This window comes from Toxorhynchites rutilus, chromosome 3 (assembly GCF_029784135.1).
Source record: "Toxorhynchites rutilus septentrionalis strain SRP chromosome 3, ASM2978413v1, whole genome shotgun sequence".
NCBI lineage: Eukaryota > Metazoa > Arthropoda > Insecta > Diptera > Culicidae > Toxorhynchites > Toxorhynchites rutilus.
The window spans coordinates 218,357,335-218,383,997 of record NC_073746.1 but is presented as its reverse complement, the minus strand read 5'-3'; the positions used below and the strand labels follow the sequence as shown (position 1 = coordinate 218,383,997).

Genomic DNA, 26,663 nt, shown 5'->3' with positions numbered 1-26,663 from the left:
AAACTCGTTCTGAAAAGAACCGATAGTATACTACTTGATGAAACGGTAGAAAAAACGTGCCATGATAGGAACGAAGCACAAACACAAACGTTGTTCTTTATTTAAAGTCGTCACAGGAAATTCCAACATTCTTTTGCTGATTCTGTTGTAGATGTTGTCGAAGTTGTTGATATTGCTGATGTTGCTACTGCTCTGCTGCTACTGTTGCTTCTGCTTCTACTAATTGGATGGTTCGGTGGCATCACGATTAGAAAAGACTCATCTTCTTCACTACCAGGCAGCTACTATGATGCCTTTCTGGCTAACTAATGAATCACTAATGGATGAAGCATGCGATGCAGCTTTTGCTCATCTTCAGGGAATGAACAGCGCCTGTGATGCAAAAATACACAAGCGCTCACCACCAGATGGAATGAAGACCCACGCTTCGTATCATTTATGGGGGTAGTACACCATGAACATCATAAGAAGTATGTGATTTTCACTATTTTTTCCAACGAAAAAATAAATTACTATGATTAATCTGATATCACAGTTTTATTAGTTATATATTACTTTACAAACAAAATATAAATTGGTGTCAATAGGACTGTTCCCTGAATAGCCGCGACCGCGGTTTGTTTAACCCTTGCAGCCAAAACCTTGTAAAATGGTGGGAGTTCTACAAGTTTTTCTAGTGGACCGATTTCAACCAATGATTTTTTACGTAATCTAGGATATATTTCCTGTTAGTTTGAAGAACTTAGTTTCGAGAAAAACGCGTTTTAAATTTTGGATCCGCGCTCCTTACGCAAAGACTAAGGTCCACAAATTGGCTTGTAACTTTGGAACGGAACATCGGACAAACCTGGGACAAAAACTACAGTAAAGTAGAAATCCCAATCCCTTTTTTTTTATTTTCAAGTTTCCATAGTGTACTACCCCCTTTATAGAAATTCTACCTTGGATTTTGATCAGAGTTACGAACAAAATCGCATCGCGATTTGATGCTGACTGTTCACTGAAAGGAGCAAAACTGTGTAACAGAATATGAAAATCCTTTGATTCTACGCTCGGGTTGCCAACCCTCGAATTCTCCCACCCAAATCCTCGAGTTCTTCAATCCAATCCTCGAATCCTCCCACTCAATATTCAAATACTCCAACCTAATCACGGCCTCGCCTTCTTCCTCGTCTTGTCTCCGTTCCCCGATTCAGAATATATGGAATGGGAAAAGGCATGATTAACGTATTTCAGATAATGAAAAATCTACACTTCCGTATTTGAAACATCTAAAGTTATAATGAAAAAAACTATGAGTTTTCATGAATAAACGAAAGTATGCAATCGACAATAAAGCCGACCAGCATTTCAAGTTGCAGTATCCCGTTTATATCCTCTCCCACAAGGTGAAAGTAGAGACCATGATTACCGAAACGGGTTTGATGTGAGAACCGATTCAAAGTGAAGGAGTTATAAGATGCGAAAAACTCGTCTCGATGCTTGTTACTATCCTTTACTGTTGTCAACTTGGAAGTGCTTCTCTTTTTGAGTGGAAACAAAAGTTTACGTAGTCAAGCTCGTTGTCAAGTCGTTTTTGCTGCTTTCATTCTCCCTCTCTCTTACACTGATCACATCCACATCCTCGCCAATGACTATGGTGTAAAATTGTGGTACGGGAGGAGTTATTTAGTCCTTATTAACGCCAGTCTTATCATCCATCAGAATGCACGTTTTGGATTTCTGCAAAATTCGATTTCGAAAATTCGATATACAGCTTCCGGGCTCTGATTTTCGCTCGTGATTTTCGTTCAGCACTTTGTTTTGATCATTTTGGATCTTGTATGTCTTCAGGTGTCTAGTGCTCCCGTGGCCGAGTGGTTAGCGTCATAACTAACATGCCGGGTGTTCGGGTTCGATTCCCGTTCTGGTCGGGGGAATTTTTCGTCAAAGAAATTTCCTCCGACTTGCACTGTGATCACGCGTATTCTAGAGCTTGCCACTCAGAATGCATTCAAGGCGTGTTATTTGGCATAGAAATCTCAACTAAGTACTGATAAAAATGAAGCAAGTAATACTACGTTGAGACGGCGAAGTTCCTCTAGGAACGTTAGTGCCATTGAAGAAGAAGAAGATGTCTTCAGGTTGTTCCACTTTTTGATCCGCTGCACCATTCCAACTTTTTCGCCAAAACACATATTGGGAGGGTTGGAAGGATTTCACAGTTGCCGGATGAATATCGGAACGTTTTGTTACTTTATTCATTGTAATACCCTTCTCTCGCATCCATTTTTCCAAGATTTGAACTTTAGTCTCCTTTTTGATACGCGACATTTCGAAAAAAATGAAAAATCCATACGTAAACAAATCCTTGGTGGAATCTTGACAGAACAAGATACTAAATCTAAAAAATTAATTTATACTAAATACTCATTTTCGATATACCCCTTAGTATGACATTGTAGATGAATCCCCCTCGAGGTCTGCCGCCTCTATTGGATAGTATGTTATATAACTTGCTCTGTGAGAAACATTTGAAGAATAATTAAGGAGATTTAGCAGTAAGTCGCCTCTCACAGGGCTCTTGTTTAAGCCCCCTCTTGTAGAACTTCTACGTAAACAGCATTGACAAATTGCCTTACAGGAAATTGCAGCCTAAGACAACATGTAAATAATGGAGTGGTGTCTTTCGTAGGATCAAACGAACTCAATCTGCAAGAACCCTTACAAGATACTTCGAACAATTTTTGAACCTAGGACATTGATCTTGAGATTGAGTTATCCACGGAGAAAGCAGAGAGTGTGGTCTTTTCTAGGAAGGATAAATCAGCAAAACCAAAGCTTCAACTTTTGGGAAAACCGATCACACTTCCCATGTCATTCAAGTCTTTGTAGGTCTTCGGTCTTCGGGGTTTTCGTAACCTAATTGGTTGCGTGTCCGCTACTAAGCGAACAATCATGAGCTTTATAAACACAACAATAGAAACCTCATATCAACAGTCCCGCTGTGTCCAACTGTGAACATTCGAACAATAGGAATATTCTTATGCCGAAAAATGCGAGATGTGTTGTGTATCGTTAGAATAGGAATGAATACACTTACGCCTAAAATGGTTAATGTGTAATAGATAAAAATGTGTATCGATGAGATAGGAATACTTTTACGCCTATATGGCTGCAACATGAGAAAAAATGTACACGATAAATTCGGCTCTGTTACAGCTGAATTGCTAGATTAGCCTAGTAATAAAAATAAACAGATGGGATAAAAAAAAGTATCTTGAGGTTTGATTCGACTCCAGTCATTTTTTAATAAAAGGCTAGCTCATTGGCTTCAATTTAATATGTCGATCATCTTAATGGATCCAGTGGTTCAGAAGTTATAAATTTTTAAAAAAAGGTACTTTTTGGGAAAAAGTGGAAAAAAATTATTTTTCGGACCAACTAACATGGAAATGGGCACCCTAATAAAAAAATAAAAATTACTAATGTTTTGCCATAAAGAACAATATTACCACTTATGGCGAAAATCTGAGAACCACTATATCGGTTTAGCATGGAATGGCTGTATATTGAAATAATGTTAATACTAGTCGAGAAAGAGTAAGCATTACGAATTCAAATAAGCAAAGAACATCAATCAATTATTTTCATTCAAGATTACCAAACTTGGAACTGTCAGGGATGATAACCTGAAAGAGGATACGCTTACTTCACCACAAATATCAAATTAAACACAGCAAAAGAGACGAAACTGAAATAAACCTTACACGCCAGGCTCACGACACCTTTTGGTACTGTTTCAACGAAGTGTCAAATGACATTGATAGTCAGTGTCGCGTTCAGGAAAAAAAATCCATTGTCAGTTTATCATCCGGCTGCTTGCAGTAATGTTTACAGTGAAAGACTGTTCCCTGAAGCTGTTCAGGTGTACGAAGCAAAGCGTAATCGGTGGAAGAAAAAAATTGTAATAAAAGTCATAGTGCTAATGAGTTAATGTTATGAGTTAATATTATTTTTGAAAAAAATATTATTTACCTTGTGTGAACGAGAGATCATTGTTTTTTTTTCTAATATCCGGTATCCGGCCGTATAGCAAATATTGTCCAGATAGGCCGGATACCGGATAGTTACCGGATATCCGTTTCATCGCTAATTGAAACACAGCATCCTGCATGATGGAACATTGCTGGAGAATATCTTATCTTGTCGAAAAGGCTTCAGTGTGGTTACAAACATTTTGATCAAAAAAATCGTTTGAAAATCAACGAAAGTGAAAGTAGAAAATCACGAGGTTCATTCACCTCCCTTTTTTTACTTTTACGTTGTGATTTTAATGTTTTTTTTTCAAAATATTATTATCTACTGAGGTACTTCTTAGTGATTTGTATTAAAAATTATTAATTACACTTCATATTTACTTAATTTTATATCTATATATATAGTTTTTAAATTGATAAGCATTTTGTATGGATAAGAAATAAAATTTTTAAAGATATTTTGCTATATGGGTCAGAGGTATCACATTATTCTGGAAAAGGGGTCTCTTGCCCAAAATAAATTGAGAATCCCTACTTTAGAGCCATCATATTCGAACATGTCGAAAAATGATATGGGAGGTGAGGAATACAAACATGTTAAGAAGATCTTCAATTAATTTTTTGGAAACTCATGTTCCTCAAAACATAAATGCAGTTTCTTGAAATTAAGTATACCTTTCCGAATCATATTTCGGACACATTGCAATAATAACCTGAAATGCTTAATATCCTGATGATATAACTAAAGGATTATTCTAAACAATCATTTGTGATATTAATTTTATTGTTATATCATCAGGGTATTAAGCATTTCAAGTTATTATTACAGAGTATCCGAAATATGAAGCTGTCCGAAATATGATTCAGGATGGTACTGTATTTCGATTTGATCGGATAAATATTTTCGAGAAAAAGTATTTAAAGTCAATGTTTCTTACAGAAATCAAAACAGACCGAAAAGCAGAACATTTTTTCGATGCGGGTAATACGGACATATAGTGGGGGGGAGTATGGACAGGTGTGTAATATACGAAACGTAGAAGTTTATCGCTCGTGAGAGGAATCGTTTCGCTCTCTCTCTCTCTCTCTCTCTCTCTCTCTCTCTCATCGCGTGTTTGTCTAGCTGCTGAAATAGAGCAAACAGAGAAAGCGGGCGAAAAAAGAACTGAATAATCTTCCCATCACTCTCCATCATGCATTGGATGTGATCTCAACATTTCACTGACCATTTCACCCCAGCAGTATAATTGTTCCAATGATTTGAGTTTTCCACTTACGAATGAATTCATTTTTCCATACATACCTAATATCGCTCTACATCATTAAATTTAATTTTAAAATTAAACCACTCAAAATGTCGCGACCGCAAAAATTACATCTACACGTGGAATCATGTATGATTTTCGGTTTATGTTTCCCTTTCCACTTTTGAACAGTATTCATTGTCATAGGGTGTATAAATATTATAGAATAACATATAAAAGGGGTTCTCATAAACAGAAGTTGAAATTCTAAATGTCTATTACACTAATGAACCACATTAACTGGTAGAAAACTGTAAACTGTAAACTAGCTTTATCATAATCATAAATTAGATACTTTATGACCTTCAAAATGCAGGTAGTCGGTCAAGGACCACCGTCCCCTATATTTTGTGAAACGAAGAACAGCCAAACGAGCTGATGTAATAAATTTCACTCGAATAAAACAAACAAAGAAAAATTATTCCAAACTGGAATATGGGTTAACTGAAAACCTATTTGCTTCTATACATCATTTTGGATCCAAATATCGGATCCGAACCATTTGTCAAAATCAATGAAAACCAATACGTTTCGCGTTGAGCTTCAGCAATGAATGAAAACTATGAAAAAAAAACAAACAAACAAACTCACCTTGCAGAGTAGTAGACAAAGAACCATGCAAACATTTTATTATCAGTGTGAACACCATTGCAATTTGCATGTAAACAATCTCCATTGTTGGCAGCTTTTTCACCCGCGCCGCGCCGTTTGTAAGTCTGTAGTTGAATCGCTGATGTTGACTTGTGCTTTTTCACTCGCGAGTCCTCTCTCTTCGTTACGTGTTAGCGCTATGCAGTTTCAGTTCGTTCCACCCCGCTTCGCCCGAGCCGCGAAAACAATTTATCCGATCCACTGATTGTCACCAGACCACGTTATTTGCCTCCACTTAAGCATGTAAGGATGTTCATTCGACATGTTCGTTTCGCACCATTGAATCCGCGCGTAATTTCGGAGAGTCGACATTATGAAGGGTGGTCTCGTCTTGTTACGCCACGGTGTGAACCCTGGCCGGGGACGAGCGTAGTACTACTGGCGCTTCTCATGATTCGATTTTTATGTAAATTCAGCTTAAATAAACAACACTTTTCACTCACCAGATTCACAGAAGCTGTGCTTCCCTGCATTTCAGTCACACGTACTCCTTTCACAGAGAGTAGTAGGTTTTACAAGGATTTCCAATCTATTTTACGTATTTTTTTTTTCTCCTTTCGCATGAATTCCATACGCTCTGGTCTTATTGAATTCTTCGGAAGGGAAAACGCGAAAATTCACTTTATCGTTTGTCGCAACTGGAATGCCAAGGTGAGATGGGTGTGAGTTGAGTTATCTCGTTGTTTACATTCGAGCAGATTTAACGGGTGATGCCTTCGAATTCCAATATCCAGCAAATTACTATTACTGGTATTTGTAAGATTTTTATTGTTGCTTCTTGCTTCTTTGATTCTTGCTGTGATTTAACTTGCCAAATATTACATTCTAGTAATATTTGTAACTGCTTGTAGTGATTCAATGCTTGTTCATAAAAACAATGTCAATATCATAACTTACACAACCAGTATTCGTATAAGTTTTTGTTCGTTATGAATCATGCACACACACACACATACACACACTACCTGATCAAAGATATGAAACATTCAAAGAAGTGCTTCATTGCTATCATGAAATATGCATCCATGCTGATGGTGGAATCGCTTTTTTTTATTTGAATGGTGCGCAAACGGAAAGCCAGTAGAATAGCAAAATATCGCGAAAGTAATGGGCAGTTGGGTTTCACTTCATTACCACACACGCGACCACATACAGACACATACATATCACCGCGGTGTTGTCACCTAAGAATAGGACTCTTGGTATTGGCCCCTGTCCCTGTTGTAAAAGGCAGTTAATCTGGTGTCAACGCGGATGAGGGAGCGGTATGTATCAAATGAAGAATCTCTATCGGATCATAAACATATAATGTTTAATTATCCCAACAACGTTTCGATCCCAACATTAGGGTGGCAGCGTAAATGGTCATGTAAAATTCCAAAAACTGACCATGTACATTTTGTTTATTGGTCCAAAAAAATGACCTGTGCAAATTTTCAGCTCAATCGGACATGATTTAGTGGGTGCCTCAAAGCGCTCGAAGTTTTGATTTTTTAATCCTCGAAAATCTTCCAAGGGGAGAGTAAAGAAAAGGGGAGATTTGGAAAATGATGATTTTTTTTCTATGCTAAATGTCTTTGAAATGCATAAATCGTCGAGATCTGGTGTCGTTTCGAAAAAAAAATTGGCCGAAAATCGACCATTTTAGACTTAGCCTGAGTGGCCAAAAAACAAAACTTTGAGTACTTTGAGGCACCTCTAAATCATGTCCGATTGAGCTGAAACTTTGCACAGGTTATTTTTTGCGTCAATAAACAAAATGTACATGATCGGTTCTTTCAATTCGATAATTATTTTTTTTCCATACCTCCATTGCTACCCTACCCAACATAGTCTCACCGTTTTTAAAGCCCATGGTTCATGATAAGCGACTACCTACAACGAGCAGACAGGCGACCCGGAATGGGAACCCAATGTGTTTGCGTGAAGTGGATGGATACAGAGGCCAACAGAGTATAATCAAGTGACTACAACGAGCACCAGCTGTACCAAATCACAAGAAGAGCAGAAAGTGTTCCAGGAAGCCCAGATAACAAGCAACAACACATCCCTAGAAGAACTACTACCTGGGAGGTACAACATGACGGAGGTCAGTAAGAAGGTGAACGCACTGTATGATTTAATAAAGGATAAATACAATGTTCATTTAAGATCAAGCAGTTGGTAACGAACATCAGATCCTCCATGATAGTTGTCGAACGTGAGCTGAAGGAGCTGCAGATGAGAGCAGAAATTGCTCAAAGGCACTTACTGAGGTCACGGAGAAAACTATTGAAGTACTGGAGACGCCGAAGGTACCTCTGAACCCGCGATCGAACAAAAGAAGGAGGGACAGTCCAGGAAAGAAAGAAATTTTAAGAGGTTGTGTCCAAGTCACAACCGCATTGTTGACGAAGTACTATGCTGTTATTTTATTCAAATCGCTTGTTTATAACTTCGGATATTATTTTAAAATGCAGCGAAATTTTGTTTTGTAGCATGGTTTGGTCACCCTAAAATGGTTTTTGACTTAGGACTACGTCTTCAATTTCCATAATAGGGGGGTTACTCTACGAAAAATTTAACGTTTATTAAGAGTTTTCAAATGCATGCTACGCAGAATCGTTCTTACGTTATATGTTGTAATATATACCATTAGACAGCAAGTTCATCCAGCATTTTTTTTTTTGCCTAAGACATCAACAGTGGAAATAATAAAACAAGTGAGCAATTTAATAAAACAAAGAGGTATGTTTTGCGAGCGGATGTGAAGGTAAATCATGTATTATGCATTTTTTCTTTCAACTGCGTTCCCATGAATGGTGTATGCAACACAAAATTGTGTGCAATAATTCGTTCTATCAAAAAAATTAGCAAGACCTTTTTTCGAATGTGAACAAGTAATCAGATGCAAGATTTCATGCATTATTCAAATTTCATGCAATATTTCATCAGAGCAATGAGGAAAGTGTCACCCATACAGCGATCGTTCGTTAATTGGGCTGGAAAGTCAACACAATTATCGAATTTTACTCGCTAAACGATTCGTGGAATCCAAACAAATGAAGCGTACAAGTTTGCCCCAAAACGTGTGGTTCTTAATATGTTAAGCAAGTGTCTTCTGGGCTGCGGCAACATGGGCAATTGTACAGCGAAAAATGAAATCAATACTAGGAGGACGGCAGGACTGATTGATATCGGCATTACATCGCATCACAAAAATGAAACGAAATTAAATATTAATAATCTTCATGACTCATATTCATACTTCTCAATGACTCAATTCCTTCTATGATAGATTGAGCACCAATACGAATATATGTTGATAGTCTGCAAACTAACATAATTTCACTGAAAAAATTAATGCTCCCGATGCCCTATAATAAGACAAATAAAAAGAATTATACAATGGAAAGAAATCACAATGCCCTAGCTATCCATTAAAAATAAAGCAACTACATGATTGCATGTGTTGTTTATATCACGAAATCGTAAGTATCCTCAACTTGTGTTTTGTTTCTTCCTCATAAACTTCATATGCAATGTAATCAATGACGATATATTTTTTTGTTTACCGATCCACATACACTTAATCTACCATTTCACCCTGATATTTGTCATACTAATATGCAATAATCATTTTCAGTTAAACAGTTCAATTTTCCTGCCAGGAGCTATTTTTTTTTGTTCCTTACAAACTGTTTGACGGTTATGAGTACATATAACAAACTGCCCTTTTCAAGGCTACTATTTGGAGTTTCAAATGAGTTATACTAACAGATTTCTGAACAATGAAAAGAATTACATTTAAAAAACAACTGTTCTGAACTATCACAGTCCTACGTCGAGCTGCCGTCCGTGCCCCTAGGCTCAGACCCTTCTATTTTTGGCGTAGAACTACGTCTTTCAGAAAGGGTGCCAGAAAACAGCTCACGTTTTTTTAAATAAAGTTAACGTTAATAACTATTTTTACTGTGAACGAATTCTCATGATTTGTATACCAATCGAATCGGAAATTCTCTAAGATTTGTTTTATATGCTATACATTACAATTCGTTAATCTCTAAACAGTTTAAATTCATGAAAACTGGAATAACTTCCTTTTTTCCCATACATTTATTCTGCCGATTTGTGTGCCGGCTCTACTCGTAATTCGAATGCTTATAACTCGAACATTTCTTAACAGATCGGTAAGATGTTTGCATCAATTGATAGGAAATATTTCGTCTATCACGTCTATCTCTATCTACGTATATCATTAATAAAATGTCATTTTATTAATGAACAATTGAATAACTGTTAAATTTCAAGCGTTATCTAAACGCCCTGATTGCCAAGGGTTGATTGGCCCAATTTACGGTTACCCCAACACAGACTTCAAAATCGATGTACCTGTGGAAATTCGCCTTGCAAATATGCATGCAAGTCGGGAGTATTTTTGATCCCACCAAGCTGTGTTTCGCTAACACGGACTTCAAAATTAATGTGCCTGGGAAAGTCCGCTTTATCAAAACATGCAAACATTTTTTTTCCCACTGAGCTGTGTTTCCCTAACACGGACTTCTAAATAAATGCGTCTGGGGGAATCCACTTTGCAAGTACATGCAAGTCGGGGATATTTTTTGATGTTGAGTACTTTTTTACTCGCCTGTCGCTGTGCAGACCTATTCCTAAAACGTAATTTTAAACTGAGAAGCTTGGGAAAATCGTCATTTCAGATACTAGAGGTGTATGAACTTTCGCGGTTCGAGGACTACGTAAACATGAGATGTGGAATAATTTCAGAAGGAAATGAAAAATAAAATGATCGTTTGACAATTCTTCCGTTTACATATTTTGGTAGTCCTAGGCATCATATCAAACGTAAAAGGATGTTCATCAAATTTACTAGAATGTTTTGCTACTGGCAAGCGAAACCGAATCACATACAAAATTCCTGAACGACATTTACTTTCTTCATGACTAATTAAACGAAATAAACTCTTTCTGTTAATCTCAACAACCTCGAAAAGAGTAGCATTGCTTCACTGGGATCAAAATTAGCGCAAATGCAATCCTAGTTGGAGGCAGTTTTGCGACTTTCATCCTTGGTGGAGATAGTTTTGCTACTGTCATGTAAAACCAAATCTCACCCAAAATTCCCGAACAATTGTTTTCTTGGTAAGCCGATGATAGCCTATTTTGATGATTCTCCACACAATTGTGTAGTTCAGAACCTTAATGGAATGGCGTCAGTTTGATGTAACGATTGCAATGTCAGATACATCAGCGAGTATGTAATTTGGTCGCTTAAACAGCTCAATCCGAAACGAAGACATGTTATGACGCAAATCAAGGAAGAACAAGCGATGTTCCTTGCATCGTATCTAGAACGACACTGAAAGTTTGCCTCAGCAAGATCCAATATGTATGCTCTAGGCAAATCTTTTAACAATCCTCCAACAATTTTAAGGACATAGATCAAATTTTGTAGAGGAAGCAAAAAGCAAAAGCAGTCTTTGAATTTATGAGGACCACTAGCTTTGTTTTGCTTGGAAATCCACAGTATGAGACCTGTGGAACTGTTGGATACGTTAACTCGTTTTTCTCTGTTTCTATTCATCGTTGAGATATGCTTCTGAACCATACAGGTGTGATGGGAAAAATTTGTCGCATATTCGATGATGTGCTCATTAAAATGTTGTGAAACCAATTTAGGCGGACTACGATGCGATGCCTTCTATTGTTGAACCGTATGTACCTAACGTAAAATTTATTTGTTTATTATTGGCACTTGCGAAACTACAAACGGTGACCTTGAAAAGGGTCGTTTGTTATATATATTAATAACAGTCAAACGGGTTGTAGCGAACAAAAAAATAGCTTTCATGCCCTATGCCCATGCCCTACACTATGAACTTCATAAAAAGTATGTGATTTTCACGATTTTTTTCAACGAGAAAATAAATTACTATGATTAATCTGATATCACAGTTTTATTAGGCATATATTACTTAACAAACAAAAAATATATTGATGTCAATTGGACTGAATAGCCGCAACCGGTTTGTTGAACCTTTGCGCCAAAACCTTGTAAACTGGTGGGAGTTCTACAAGTTTTTCTAGTGGACCGATTTCAACCGATGATTTTTGTACGTAATCTTGTATATATTTCCTGTCATCGTACGTAGGATTTTTTCAAAATATAGATTTTTGACGGAACGGCGACATTTTTTGTAAAAAAAATTGCGTTTTTGCATCAAAAATCGAGACAAAAACATTCACCAAAATTTTATTTTTCAAAATATCAAAAAATCCTACGTACGATGACAGGAAATTTAGTTGAGAATCTGGGAAAAACTGATTCATCAAAATCGGATGAACCGTTCCGGAGATAGAACTCCAACCAGTTTGCAAAACATGGTTTCGAGAAAAACGCATTTTTAGTTTTGGATCTGCGCTGCTTACCCGAAGACTTAGGTCCATTAATTGGTTGTAACTTTGGAACGGAGCATCGGACAAACATGGGACAAAAACTACAGTAGACATTCCAGAGAACATTTTAGGCCAGAAATATTTTTTTTTATTTTCTCAAGTTTCCATAGTGTACTACCCTCTTAAGGGGAGCTAAAATGTACGATATCAATTAGGGAGTCATTTTTATGTAGAAAGATCGCGATTTTCGGGCGTCGGCAAAAAATTCTTTTAAAATCCATTGAAAATGCAACAAGATGGTAAGTATTTCACCGCAAGCGTTCTATTTAGGATATGCTGTGTAAGATCATGCAGTTTTTTCAATGAAATGAATGGTATATGAAAAACTCAAACTTCCGTTTATTTTTGTAAGTCTGTATTTTTTTTTCACTGCACAATATTGTTTCAATTATCACATAACCAGAGGCTTACAAAGAAGCGCAAACTGTGTTTTTAAGGTTAAGGGGCAGTGGTAACTATATTGATCGTTTTCATCGGGAATCACAAAGGCGGTCAAAATCGGCAAAGAAAGTAGCCGAAAGTTTTGAAGAAATTCAAGCTTGACACATGTCAGCATCTGACAGCGAACTGGAAAGCCAATTTTCTAACTTACAAATATCTACGACGTAATCTTGGAAAGAGAGCTTTCGCTAGAGATACCAAGATCTCGTGGACATTATGAGATTAACCTGGACGATGCCAATCATTGGACATTTTGACAACAGTTTGACAACAATGCGAACCTAGGCTACACCAAAATACTTGAAAATAAAGTTGAAATAAAGGAGAGGGTGTCACCCAAGACATTCACCCCGGGTGTCACCCGGTCACGCTACGGCACTGAACTGAGTGAAAACATAGTCAAAACTAGGCGCACCCAGAGAGGAGAGATGCTCTTCGAGCTTATAAATGATTCAGTGATTAGGAGCCTTATTTAGCGAAACAGTTCCACCAGATTCTAGATGTACTCACAACTAAATCGGACGTGACCAGTCATCATCAGAAGAGACTTCAATGCGTAGGCTGAGGAATGAAGAAGCAGATGTACCAATGCCAGAACTGAGGAAAAGTGACTACATTTGAAACACCAATCCGACGACAAATAGTGATGAAGGAAGCAGGATATCTTCCCATCGATTTTCGACAGATAAGAGATCGGTGGAAATGGCAAGATTTTTTTGGGTACAAGAGTTTTTTTTACCGATTAGATAATTGGGGGAAGGTGGACCTGACCAGATACCCCAAATTGCAACGGCTATTGAAACGTATGGTATAACTCTTCAACTATGTTTTCTACTGGAAGGTGTATTTCACAAGTATTGAAAAATGGGAAAAACAGAGACTAAATAGGAAGTCCCTTAGTTCGAAATTTTCAAAAATGGTGACATACACACCCGGCACCCGGTAAAATTCGTCCCGCTCAAAATTGATTTTTTTGTTATCGATACCTTCAGACATCCACGTTTTCTCACTAAGCACACGTTCATGGGTCCGTTGACTGTTCATTGATTGATCTTCTAATAGACCCTTTACGATTAACTTTTACTATAAATTTCCTAGTGCTTCTAAAAAAATTGTAATTTTGACATCAAATTATTTTCAGAGACAATTCTGCCGTTCTACGCATAGTTGCCCCATGCTACTTTTTGACATTTTTCACTTTTCTTCATAAAACGATGTATTTATGTCTAATCTTCTGGAAAAACACAAAAAAGTTATTGTTTGTTCCCAGCTTTCGAAAAAAAAACACCAAGCTCAAGCGTCCCATGTCTTTCTCACCATTCATTTTTTGTAGATCCTAAATAAACAAATCGGTTCAAGTATACGAATTTAATGCCACGCTTTCGGCAGGGCTAATGTACTCATTTCTGGCTTGGAAGAACGAACTAATTCTCGAACAAATAAAAAAAAAGTTTAACAGACCACGTATACACTATGTTACCGAATGCCTAATAACAGTGGGACTTATATTCTGCAAAAGTATTGCAGATCACTTCCTTCTACGTAAAACGATGTTTTCATGCATAATATTTCGGAAAACACAAAAAAACTTATTGTTTGTTCTCAGTATTTCAAAAAACAACATCAAGTTGAAATGTCCCATCTTGATATTCTAGACATAGCTGTATCTCCATGAATTTTTAAACTTATAACCACATTTGATTGATTCAAGTGAGGGGAGCTTTTCACATTTCATTAAAGAATAGTTTGCTGCTCATAAAAAACACGGTTTATTGCTAAACTGAAATGCTTGAAGCATACTTAAAGCAGACTACTAATTAATGCGTCAAAAACCAAGTACATGGTGGGAAGAGGCTCAAAGGAGAAAACGGTGAGCCTCCCACGGACAGTGAAAGTGGACGGCGATGAACTGGAAGTGGTTGATGAATTCGTGTACTTGGGATCTCTGACAACAATACCACGAAAGAGATCTAACGTCGCATTCAAGCTGGAAATCGTGTATACTTTGCGCTCCGCAAGACGCTTTGGTCAAGAAGAATACGGCGTCGCACAAAGCTAACGGTGTACAAAACCTTAATAAGACCAGTGGCCCTTTATGGACTCGAGACTGTGATGCTGCTCACGGAGGACATACGCGCTCTGGCCGTCTTTGAGTGAAAAGTGCTGCGGACTATTTTTGGTGGAGTACAAATGCAGAGTGGAGAGTGGCACAGACGTATGAACCACGAGCTACAAGCACTACTTGGAGAGATTCCCATTGTACACCTGGCGAAAGTCGGGAGGGTACGGTGGGCCGGACATGTCGCGAGGATATTGGACGACAGTGCAGTGAAATCCGTTCCCTTCAATGACCCCGCCGGCACCAGAAATAGAGGGGCTCAACGCGCCAAGTGGCTCGACCAGATCGAAGCCGACTTGCGTTTTCGCGACTTGTGACGGGACGCTTACGGAATTGGCGACGAGTTGCCCAGGAGTAGAATGGAGACGAATAATTGAGACAGCACGAGTCACCACGGCTCTCAACTGATTATGTTATGTTCTGATAGACAAATAAGCTAGAAAACTTTGATTGCGTTTTCCTCAGTTGCTGATTTTGGAACATGGGACAACTATGCATGGGACAACTATCCCGTTCAAGATTTTTCAACCACTTTCAATAACATGTTTTCCCCCCCCCGCCGATCGGTTCAGTAATTTCCAAGTCCATAAGAATCAGACAGACAGAATGACAAACAGGCAGCCAATAAATGTATGGGAAAAAACGACCCTAAAATTTCAAAACGTTACCCCATACAAAATGTTCACTACATCGAAAAAACATCCTATGCAAAACTTCAGCTTAATCGGACTTAGGGGAGAGTGGCGCAAAGCGGTCGAAGTTTGAGTTTATTAAAAATCGAAAAAGCACCCAAGGGTTTTCGAAAAAAAATTGATGCAAAATGTCTTAAAAACGTCGAGATCTACTGTCATCTCGAAAAAAAAAATGTTGTCAAAAATCGACACTCTGGAGCTTACTTTTTTTTCTGAATACTAGACAAAACGTATGGTTTTGGGTGCCAATAAAAATTGTTATCTCGATGTTTCATTCGGAACTTGCTGCGAAATGTTGATTTTCACGATAATATACCAAATACAAAATATTAGCTTAATCGGATTTCATTTACAAGTGTCACAAACATTAAAATTTTATTTTTTTGAAAACCGAAAAATCACCGAAAATAGGGGTTCTCAAAACTTTTCTTTAATGCCAAATGTCTAAAAATTTCATTATACGTAGAGATTTACAGTTATCTAAAAAAAAAATTGTCGAAAATCGACTTTTCAGACGGAAAAACGACCGAGCGGCAAAAAAAACTTTTAATTTACTAAAAATTTTTAGTCAATTTATTGGATTTTTCTATTTATCTTAAATATCCTCCAAATTATTCTAACATTCTTATTCTCACAAAATATACGACGCAGCCGGTTATAAATTGTGATATACGCACATGAAAAATGGATCAACTAGAATACTAAAATTTAGTTGTTTTTGAATGCCAACTCTTTTTAGACGAATCTTCTGAGCACAAGGAGATAACGATAACTCACACCCGGATTCTCCGCAATACCTGTGTGACATCCATTCGGAAGTGTCACCTGTTACAATCTGTAACAAGAAAAACTGAAACACTCATCGGGCAGATCGCCACCGCGTGTTTTTCTTAACATTTTTCTCGTCCTCGCCACGTTGCGTTTTGATTCTGGTCAACAGACGATGCGCGACCATGGCGACACAACACGCGGCAAAAAAGTTGATATAGCCACTAGGGCCCGGAGACCAGTGACATCGCTAGAGTTCCGCTGAAATTGATAGTGCGGTAAAAGTTCCGGCTAAGCTGGCTATCCACAGTCGCACTGCTGGGCCGCATACAATATACTGGTTGCACCGTTTGACGATGGCCACGGAACACTGCTACTCTCGAGCTGGTTTCATTCGAACTTCATTCCCGATGTGAAACTTTTCCTGCCGAGTTCCGATACAACGTTTTGCTTTTTAAATCGCAGCTGCAACTTGTACTACTACTACTACTACGGATGGTGTCGTCGGGCTCATCGTCATTATCATTTGCCACTGACGCTGCCGCTGTTCACGCTTTCGGCACAGGGATCCGGGATCAATGAGAATTTGTTAGAATTTACTGCTGGTATTAGGACGAAAAGTTTTCCTAGTTGCTGCTGGATGACTGTATGCACAATGCAGAAATAGCTGGAAGGAAACAGCCAGCGCCGGGGAACTCTTCCCTAAAAGTGGTTTCCTCCACCAGTTTCACAGTTCAGTAAACTAATCCTTCCCCTGGTGTGGAATGAAGGAGAGCAAGAGCATTAAAGAGTCGTTTCCCAAAACTCTCGTCGATGGGATGAATCTACATCTTGTGTGGGCAAGGGTTTCCATTCGAACTTTGCTATTTACTCCCGCGCTCGCTCTGAGGTGATGATTTTATGGTATAATCTGATTTCCTCGTCCGTCTTCTGGTACTTGTGAACGATTGTGCCTGTAATAGAAATGAAATATTATAATTAGTTTTAATTCTCCGGTGCAATTAGTCATTTTCATTTCAGAAGCGCTTGTGGGAAGAATGAGGGTTGGAAGACGTCGCAGTTAAGGACGTGATTCAAAGTTGGGGCTAGATAATAGAAAATGGGATGTAACTGGAGAATTTCAACCAAAGTTTCTATTACATCTGTTTAAATTCGACCTCCGTTTTATATCATTTTTCTAGTGCTTAAGTCCATATAGCATGCTCAATCCAACTCACGTATTCACTACGACGTACGAAAACAACTGTTCAGTGAATGCTGAGGCTCTCATGTATTCAATTTCACTATACTCTGATTTATGATCCGCTTTTCCCGTCCAAGTTTATCTGCTCAAGAAAATTGTATTTCGTTAACTTTATTTCCTGTTCATATGTATTATCCCTACGTACAACAAGTTTACCTCTCTAGTTATTCAAACCGACGATAGTTAATCGGATTAGATTTTCACATTTCTCCACGTACATCGTGATTTGGGTGGGATTTACTTGACGCCGGTACATTCAATGAATCCTACCATCGAGTGTCATCTCCTGACTAAGTATTACAGCGTCGAACTTGCAAAGGTAGGATGGAAAGTTTTGAGCCTTAACACGAAGATGGCGTTATTCGTTGAAGTCATTCTTACACTACAATGGTATATGCTTTGGAGGAAACTTCGCAAACTTGCGTTTGCGTTCTATTCTATCAAACTTCGAAGCAACAAAAACTGCATATGAATGGGTAAATTTGATATGTAACAAGGAATAAAACTAATACCAAACAAATCTGCACAGAGCCTCCGTCGCTTATTTGATCCGCACTCCTCGAAACATCAGTAGCCGTGTTCTGTGAATTGGATGGGGATAGACACCGAAAGATGAATATAGTTTCATTTCAATTCACATTCGCTTCATTGCTTCGGCAGCTCAGTTAAGCCTAAATCTTCAAATTGGTTTTATGAAACAACGTGAATTAGAGGTGGAAGTTTACCATACCTTTAAATTCACTAATATTCCCCCTGCGGTGTCGGTGTGATATAAGATTTCAGTTCTAGCATGTCACCAATAAAACGGTCATACTCGTCGTTCATCTACTGTATCGACATTCCTTGCTTCTGAACTCAGTTGGGTGGTAAAGAACACTTCGTACAGGTTTGAGTTTCTGTTGGGATTAAGTGTAACAGAAAAACTGGCGTTCGAATCTTGAATTCTACCGGTGCAATAATGGATCAATAACATTCAACTTTTATCAAGATAGCAAGCTAGAGCACATAACCACAAGACCGTCAACTTGGGTGCTGTAGAATTGCCCAAAGGTCATAAAGCTATCCGCACAATTACATAATCTTAATGGGATTGAAAATTTGTGTCTTTCCCTGGACGTTGACATCAGAAAGCTGCCGTTCTACGCCTAGTTGCCCATGTTACTTCTTGACGATTTTCACTCTTCGTTGTTTTCGTTGTTTTTATGCAAAACTTGCTGACCCGACAAACTTCGTTCCACCCAAAATTTATTTTTCGTTATCACATCCACGTTTTTTTACTAAGCGCACGTTCATTGGTCAGTGCTCCGTGCTCCCGTGGCCGAGTGGTTAGCGTCATAACTAACATGCAGGGTGTTCGGGTTCGATTCCCGTTCTGGTCGGGGGAATTTTTCGTCAAAGAAATTTCCTCCGACTTGCACTGTGATCACGCGTATTCTAGAGCTTGCCACTCAGAATGCATTCATGGCGTGTTATTTGACATAGAAATCTCGGCTAAGTTCTAATAAAAATTACGCAAGTAATACTACGTTGAGACGGCGAAGTTCCTCTAGGAACGTTAGTGCCATTGAAGAAGAAGAAGAAGACGTTCATTGGTCCAATCGCAGAAATGTTCATTGACTGATCTTCTAATCTACCCTTTTAAATAATTTTTACTCTAAAATATCAGTAATTCTACCAAAACTCGACATTATAATATCAGATTATTTTCAGACACAATTCTCGTGCAAGATTTTTCATCCACTTGCAAATAAAATGATCTCCGTTACATGGAATAAATGTTTGATACAGAAAATATGATAGCATGAAGACAGCCCTAAATCGGGCAATTCCTTTCTCGAGTTTCCCTCTTATCAAATTTGTGTTTCATTTGTGTGGCGGGCCCCCTCCCACCCTAAGAGAGGGGGAGGAATATCTAACCACCATAGCAACATTTATTGCACCCTATAACCTCAATATGCCTAATTTGGCTTCATTTGCTTGATTAATTCTCGAGTAATGTAGAAATTTGAGTTTAATTTGTATGGCAGCCCCCCATTAGAGAGGGAGGATGGGTCTCAAACTATCACGAAAACCTTCCCCGGCCAAATTTCGTTTAATACGCTTGATTAACTCTCGAGTAATGCAGAAATTTGTGTTTCATTTGTATGGCAGCCCCCCTTAGAGAGGGAGGAGGTGTGTCTAACCACCATAGAAACATTTATTGCAACCTAAAACCTCCACATGCCAAATTTGGTTTCATTTGCTTGATTAATTATCGGGTAATGCAGAAATTTGTGTTTCATTTGTATGGCAGACCACCGTTTTCGTTTCATTTGCTTGAATAATTCACGAGTAATTTAGAAATTTGTGTTTAATTTGTATGGCAGCCCCCCATTAGAGAGGGGGGAGGGATCTCAAACTACCATGAAAGCCTTCCCCGGCCTCAAAAACCCCTTCACACCAATTTTCATGTTGATCGGATCAGTAGTTTCCGAGTCCATAAGAATCAGACAGACAGACAATCCATTTATATATATAGACTAGCTGACCCGGAAAACTTCGTCCCGCCCAAAATTTGTTTTTTGTTATCAATACCTTCAAACATTCGTGTTTTCTTACTATGAGCAAGTTCATGGGTCCAATCGCAGAAATGTTCATTGATTGATCTTCTTTTCGACCCCGTTGAATTTACCTTTTACTATAAAATTCCTAGTATTTCTAACAAAACTCATCATTATAATATCAGATTATTTTCAGACACAATTCTCGTTCAAGATTTTTCAACCACTTGCAAATAACATGTTTCTCCGTTACATGGAATAAATGTTTTATACAGAAAATATGATAGAATAAAGACAGCCCTAAATCGGACAATTCCTTCCTCGAGTTCTGCCACCATTTATTTTTTGTAGATCCATATCGAATAAGTCGGTTCAAGTACAAAAATTTCATGTCACACTTTCAGCAGGCCTAATGCACTCTTTTCTGGTTTGGAAGAACGAACTAATTCTCAAACAAATAAGAAAAAGTTTAACAGAACACGGGTACACCTTGTTAGCGAATGACTAATTACAATGAGATTTATATTCTGCGAAGGTGGTGCCGATCAGTCATTTCTTCATAAAACGATGTTTCTATGCATAATCTTCCGCAAAAAAAAACACAACATCAAGTTCAATTGTCCCATGTTGATATTCTAGGCTTAACAGTCCCACCATGAATTTTTAAACCCGTAATCAAGCTTGATTGATTTAGTGAGGGTATTTCCTCACATTTCATCAAACAATAGTATAGTGCTTATGAAAAACCCGGTGTATTGCTAAATTGAAATGCTTAAAGCTTTTGGTAGACAAATATGCGAGAAAACTTTGATTGCGTTTTTCTCAGTTGCTGATTTTGGAACATGGACCAACTATGCGTAGAACGGCAGAAAGCATCATATCACAAATAAGGAGTCACTGGAAACACCATTGAAGCTCGGAAGAACATCGCCAGCACATACAAAACAAAAATATTGATTTTGTAATTAAAGTTATCAATTTTTTTATCAACTGTTTGAATTATTAACTCTGGGCGACACTGTGAGGTGTTTCAGAAATTGCTAGTTATTTCTACTACTTTTGTTCAAAATTTAATTAATTTTAGGAAAAATTTTTTAAAAAAATGTATACAAACAGCCCTAACTGTCAATGCAATGCGATAATGAAACATAGTTCGACAATGTTATAGCCCCAGTTATTAGAAGCAACATTGTAGAACAATGTATGGTTCCATCTCTTGAAATAACCGATATAGCGCTTTTCTTTTTTGAGTTGCGTTAGTATCACCATGACAAATAAAGTTTTTTTACTCCAACTTTTATATTTTAAATTCTACACTCAAACTGTCTTCGAAAGACTTTTAGAGCTTACTAATACAAATATTATACGATGCAGAACTAGTCAAGTAATATTTGAATCCCAACTCTGCTCAAAGTTATTGATATGAAGCATTATTGGTAAAGTTGTCTTGTCTTGAAACCCTTTGCTAGGGTTTCAACTCAAAACAAAACATGTTCTACTATATAGCATACTAGCTGACCCGGCAAACTTCGTCACGCCCAAAATTTGTTTTTTGTTATCAATACCTTCAAACATTCACGTTTTCTTGCTATGAGAAAGTTAATGGGCCCAATCGCAGAACTGTTCATTGATTGATCTTCTTTTCGACCCCGTTGATTTTATCTTTTACTATAAAATTCCTAATATTTCTAAAAAAAATCATCATTATAATATCAGAGTATTTTCAGACACAATTCTCGTTCAAGATTTTTCAAACACTTGCAAATAACATGTTTCTCCGTTACATGGAATAAATGTTTTATACAGAAAATATAAAAGAATAAAGACAGCCCTAAATCGGAAATTTCCTTCCTCGAGTTCTGTTCTCAGTAACACATCCGGCGAACCCTTTTTTTTGGTATAGATAGACGAAGATATATGAGTGCGTTCCATCGCATGAAAATCCATTTCCAGTTTCGAACAAAGATCAATTTCGCTAGCGCAAACATCAAAAGGACTAACAGCACTTGTCACTATGTTATTGTAGAACATATGGGAAATACATTTTTCCGAATTTTCCCTTTCCTGCAGAGTTTTCTGAAAATTTTCAATTGTCATGTTTGGTTGGAATAGTTTTGGTGGAAATATGTGTAATATTTTTATGGGACCCTCTCTCCATTCCAGTGGAGAGAGGGGTGTCATACCATTATAGAAATATTTCTCATACTCAAAAACACATCCCAAATAGTGCTTCATTAGTTTTCGAGTAATGCAGAAATTTGTGTTTCATTTGTACCAAAAAAGTCAATACAAAGTGATTGTGTTGCGCGATAATAATCCATCACACCATTACACTGTGCGTAGAGAAAGCTTCATGACATTTTTGGTGGTTCTGAAAGAACCTTCAGAGTTGTTATTGTTGGTGTTGCTGGATTATAATTTCGGTACGGTCGATGAGGTTGTTGAATCCGATTTTCGTCGGGCGTTGTATCGTTGGATGAATTGAATGTTTTATTTCTACACAATTTCTTACTTTTTTTTGGATTTTTTGGTTTACTTATTGAAACTTCTTTCATAACCGTTTGAGTGCGGAGTAAATTTTGTGGTGGGGTTGGTCGGAGCGGATTCTATCGTGGTTTGACATGATAGTTATGGTAAAAAGAAATTGTAAAGGGTCGATTAGAAGATCAATGAATGAACAGTTTTGCGATTGGACTCACAAACGTGAATATTTGAAGGTCTTGATAACAAAAAAAATCATTTTGGGAGAAATGAAGTTTGTAGTTTGTAGTAGTGTTATAGCGCTATCGCACTTCCCGCAGTTTTGGCATATAACAAGAGGTCAAACTGTTACACGTTCCTCGATTGGATATTTCAGTGATGATAATGATTTTGTCTTGAATTATAGAGGTTTTGAGCTTCTTCAGTTTATTCGCCTCTATACCCAAAGTTAATTTTTAGCACATGTTTGGGATCCAAATTTATTACATTAAATGAGCTGAAAAATAACAGAAAATGTTCTACTCCCCAATACATGTATACCATTTCTATAATATATATGCTAAAGGGTGTGTCACATCAAATTGCATAAGGGAAAAAACGCTGTAGAAATTTAATTTTTAGGAATTATATCTTCAGCTTTCGCTTATAATCAGATAAGAGTGTATAGATCACGTTGGACATGCTTCACTGTCAATTTTCGTAAATTTGGAAAAATGTCGTCGAACGAAAAAGAGCGTCGTGAATTAATCCTGTGCACTCATTTCGAGAATCCGGTGTTGTCACATCGGGACATCGGTAAGATGCTGGGAATCGTCCAATCCACGGTCAGCAGAGTACTAAAACGATACTTCGAGAACCTAATCATCGACCGGAAGGTGAAGAACGGCAAAAATGGATGCTCCGTCAGTGAAAAAGATCACAAGCGCGTAGTTAAGCAGTTTAGACGTGATCCGAGAAGTTCGGTCCGGGATGTCGCCAATAAGCTGAATTTGTCAAGTTCATTCGTCCAGTGGACCAAGCAGCGGGAGGGCCTGCGTACATACAAGGTTCAGAAGGCTCCTAACCGCGACGAAAGGCAAAACATGGTGGGGAAGACGCGAGCCCGGAAGCTGTACACCGAAATGTTGACGAAGCCGCATTGCCTGGTAATGGACGACGAAACCTACGTCAAAGCGGACTTTCGTCAGCTGCCGGGCCTGTTGTTCTTCTCCGCAGAGGACAAATTCAGCGTTCCGAAGGAGATTCGCAAGCAGAAACTATCCAAGTTTGCCAAAAAGTACATGGTGTGGCAAGCGATCTGCTCTTGCGGAAAGCGGAGCGCCCCCTTCGTGATGACCGGCACGGTAAACGGGCAGGTTTACCTTAAGGAGTGCCTACAGAAGCGCTTACTACCACTATTGAAGCAGCACGAGGACCCGACCATCTTTTGGCCGGATCTCGCTTCGTGCCACTATTCAAAGGACGTGTTGGAGTGGTACGAAGCCAACGGGGTCACCTTCGTGCCAAAGGAAATGAACCCGCCCAACGCGCCGGAGCCTCGCCCAATAGAGAAATATTGGGCGATTATGAAGCAGGCCCTCCGGAAGAACCCAAAAGTTGTCAAATCGGAGGCGGACTTCAAGAGAAAATGGATTTCTGTTCAAAAAAAACTACAACCTGACGTTGTACAGAACCTTATGGACGGGGTAAAGAGGAAGGTGCGAGCATACGGGCTTGGGCTCGAAGTATGAATAAAAAGAAAATGCCAAAAGTTGTTTAATAGTTTTTATTTTACTGTCTAAAATTTTCAAAAGGATCGGTCTACTAGGCGAATTTCTACAGCGTTTTGTCCGTGATGCAATTTGATGTGACACACCCTTTAGAGCCAATACGAGCGAGTGAAACAGGAGACACATTTAAATGAAAGCGTATGAAAGCTTTTCGTATAGTTTGCCAAATACACGGCCCAGTCAGAGAAAGATATATTCTCGTTCATGTTCTTCTTTATCCTCTTAGAAAACACTTTCCAACTTCATTTCATGATGAGGTATAATATTATCACGCTTCTATATAACAGCGCTAGCAGCTATATGGATAGCGTGATCATGTGAGATGGCTTTGCATTCCAGCCGGCCTTGGTTCGATCCCCATTGATGTCGTATGAACTTTTTTTTGACACCATCCAAAATGAAATGAGAAAAGAAAACAGAAAGAGATGTTTGTACGCATACATACAAACCATTTTTAAGTTCGTCAATTTGCGCATTTGACCCTCCAGAACACGAAATGGCATCATTTCTGCCAAAGATGAAATGTTTTCAGCCAACGCTAATTTGGGTGTAGCCTTGAAAATTTCAATTTGGAAAACTGAGCCTGCAACTAAACGCTTATCTCCCGACGTTAATGATGACCATTTAGACGCTGCCGCCGAATGGTTGTTAAATAGTGGATGATGTTTGGTAAATATTGTGTGTGTACTCCTGACTCATGTTTAATCACTGTTCGTTAGACGCGCTACTCTTCCGTATTGATCTTGCCGACAGCAATCTTTGTTTTTGTGGCCAAGGTTACCATGACATCGTGCACGTTGTTTAGTCGTGCGAGTTGTATCTTGTCGCCAGATCAAATTTAGAAAACTCCATTCGGGCCCTAGGAATCGGTTATCCACCTTACCAACCTTAGATTTAAGAAAATTGTTTATGTATAGTTATAAAAATATAATTAAGAATTCGGCTCCTTAAAACTTATGTAACTGAGCCTGTTAGACTAAATAAATTAATAAAAAAAAAACATATTGTGTTATCAAAGTTATATCTGCTCTCACCGCAGTAAAATAACTTTTTCGCTTCCGACTTGAATTGCGCTTCAAATAATATGGAATAGTGCGTCTTGGAATTTATATTCCTGTAGTGACGGTTTATTACTGATACTTTTTCTGTACAATGTTGAGCATATATGTTAGAAAACAGAAGGATTCCGAGTGTCTCTTGTTTCTATTTGATTATCTATAGTTAACTTTGGGTTTCGATGCGTTCCAAGAAACGAAAATCATCGACCTTGCCCAGAGCAAATTTTCTACAAATTTTATAGAAGAGTTAATTCTCACACTTAGTTTCATTCCATAACAAACGTAAAGCAATAAACAGCGGATTTGAATACAATAAACTCTTAATCCTACGTCAACAATGCGGTCATGAATTGGACACCATCCTATAACATGTTTTTCTCTTTGTCAGTATAAATAGGATTAATTGAATTGCCTGTCGTGTTAGAGGAGCTTTAAAAATTGTATAAAAATTGTGTAAACATTGTTTTAAAAATTCGGCTCAATATGTATTGATTAAGTAATATTTTGAATCCGACTGATTTGGCAATATGTTATTCTAAAATTAAATGAGCTAAATAGTTAATACAGTAAAGAACCGATTATCCAGGGCAGATGATTCGCAAAAAAGAATTTCACAAGTGAAATACAATAAGTCCTCTAATGTGAATAATGAAAACTAATTACGGGTTTATGCACAACGAAATTCTATATCCAGTTTTTTGAAGAGATTTCTACTTGTTTTTAATTATTTTGAAAATTTTATTTTTAATTTATTTATAAAATAATACGTATGTTTCATTCTAAAATATCGTTTTTCACGATGGCATTTTTTGTTAAAGTATTTTATGGTGACCACGAATTTCCGCGAATAATCGAAGGTCTATTATATATTGGAAAAAGGTGTGTTAGCATAATGCTCACCAAAATGAATGTAATACACCCATACCACGCTATACGGCCGCTCTTTATACGGCATTTTGCTATAACGGCCCTCTCAATTCAGGCACATTTTCGATTTACGGCCTAAAATGTTTCGTTATAACGGCAAAAAAATCGAGGATTGGTTCAACATCACTTTCGTACAGGGGTGAAAAAATATTAGCGAGACAATAACTTAAGCAACATACAAATTAGGTATGTATACAT

General features: G+C 37.9%; 1 protein-coding gene across 8 annotated transcripts in view; it reads right to left on the bottom strand.

Annotated features, from left to right (window-relative positions):
- LOC129775114 (lachesin-like) overlaps positions 1-26,663 on the bottom strand; it is a 277,293-nt gene that overhangs the window by 211,516 nt on the left and 39,114 nt on the right. For 4 of the 8 annotated variants that reach the window (XM_055779393.1, XM_055779395.1, XM_055779394.1 and 1 more), the window contains exon 2: positions 5,915-6,612. In XM_055779393.1, coding sequence (XP_055635368.1) covers positions 5,915-5,999 — 85 coding nt within the window. In that variant the 5' untranslated portion in view covers positions 6,000-6,612. Of the gene's footprint in view, positions 1-5,914; positions 6,613-16,456; positions 17,401-26,663 lie in introns of all 8 variants that reach the window. The other 4 variants (XM_055779390.1, XM_055779397.1, XM_055779391.1 and 1 more) reach the window with 3 other exon arrangements.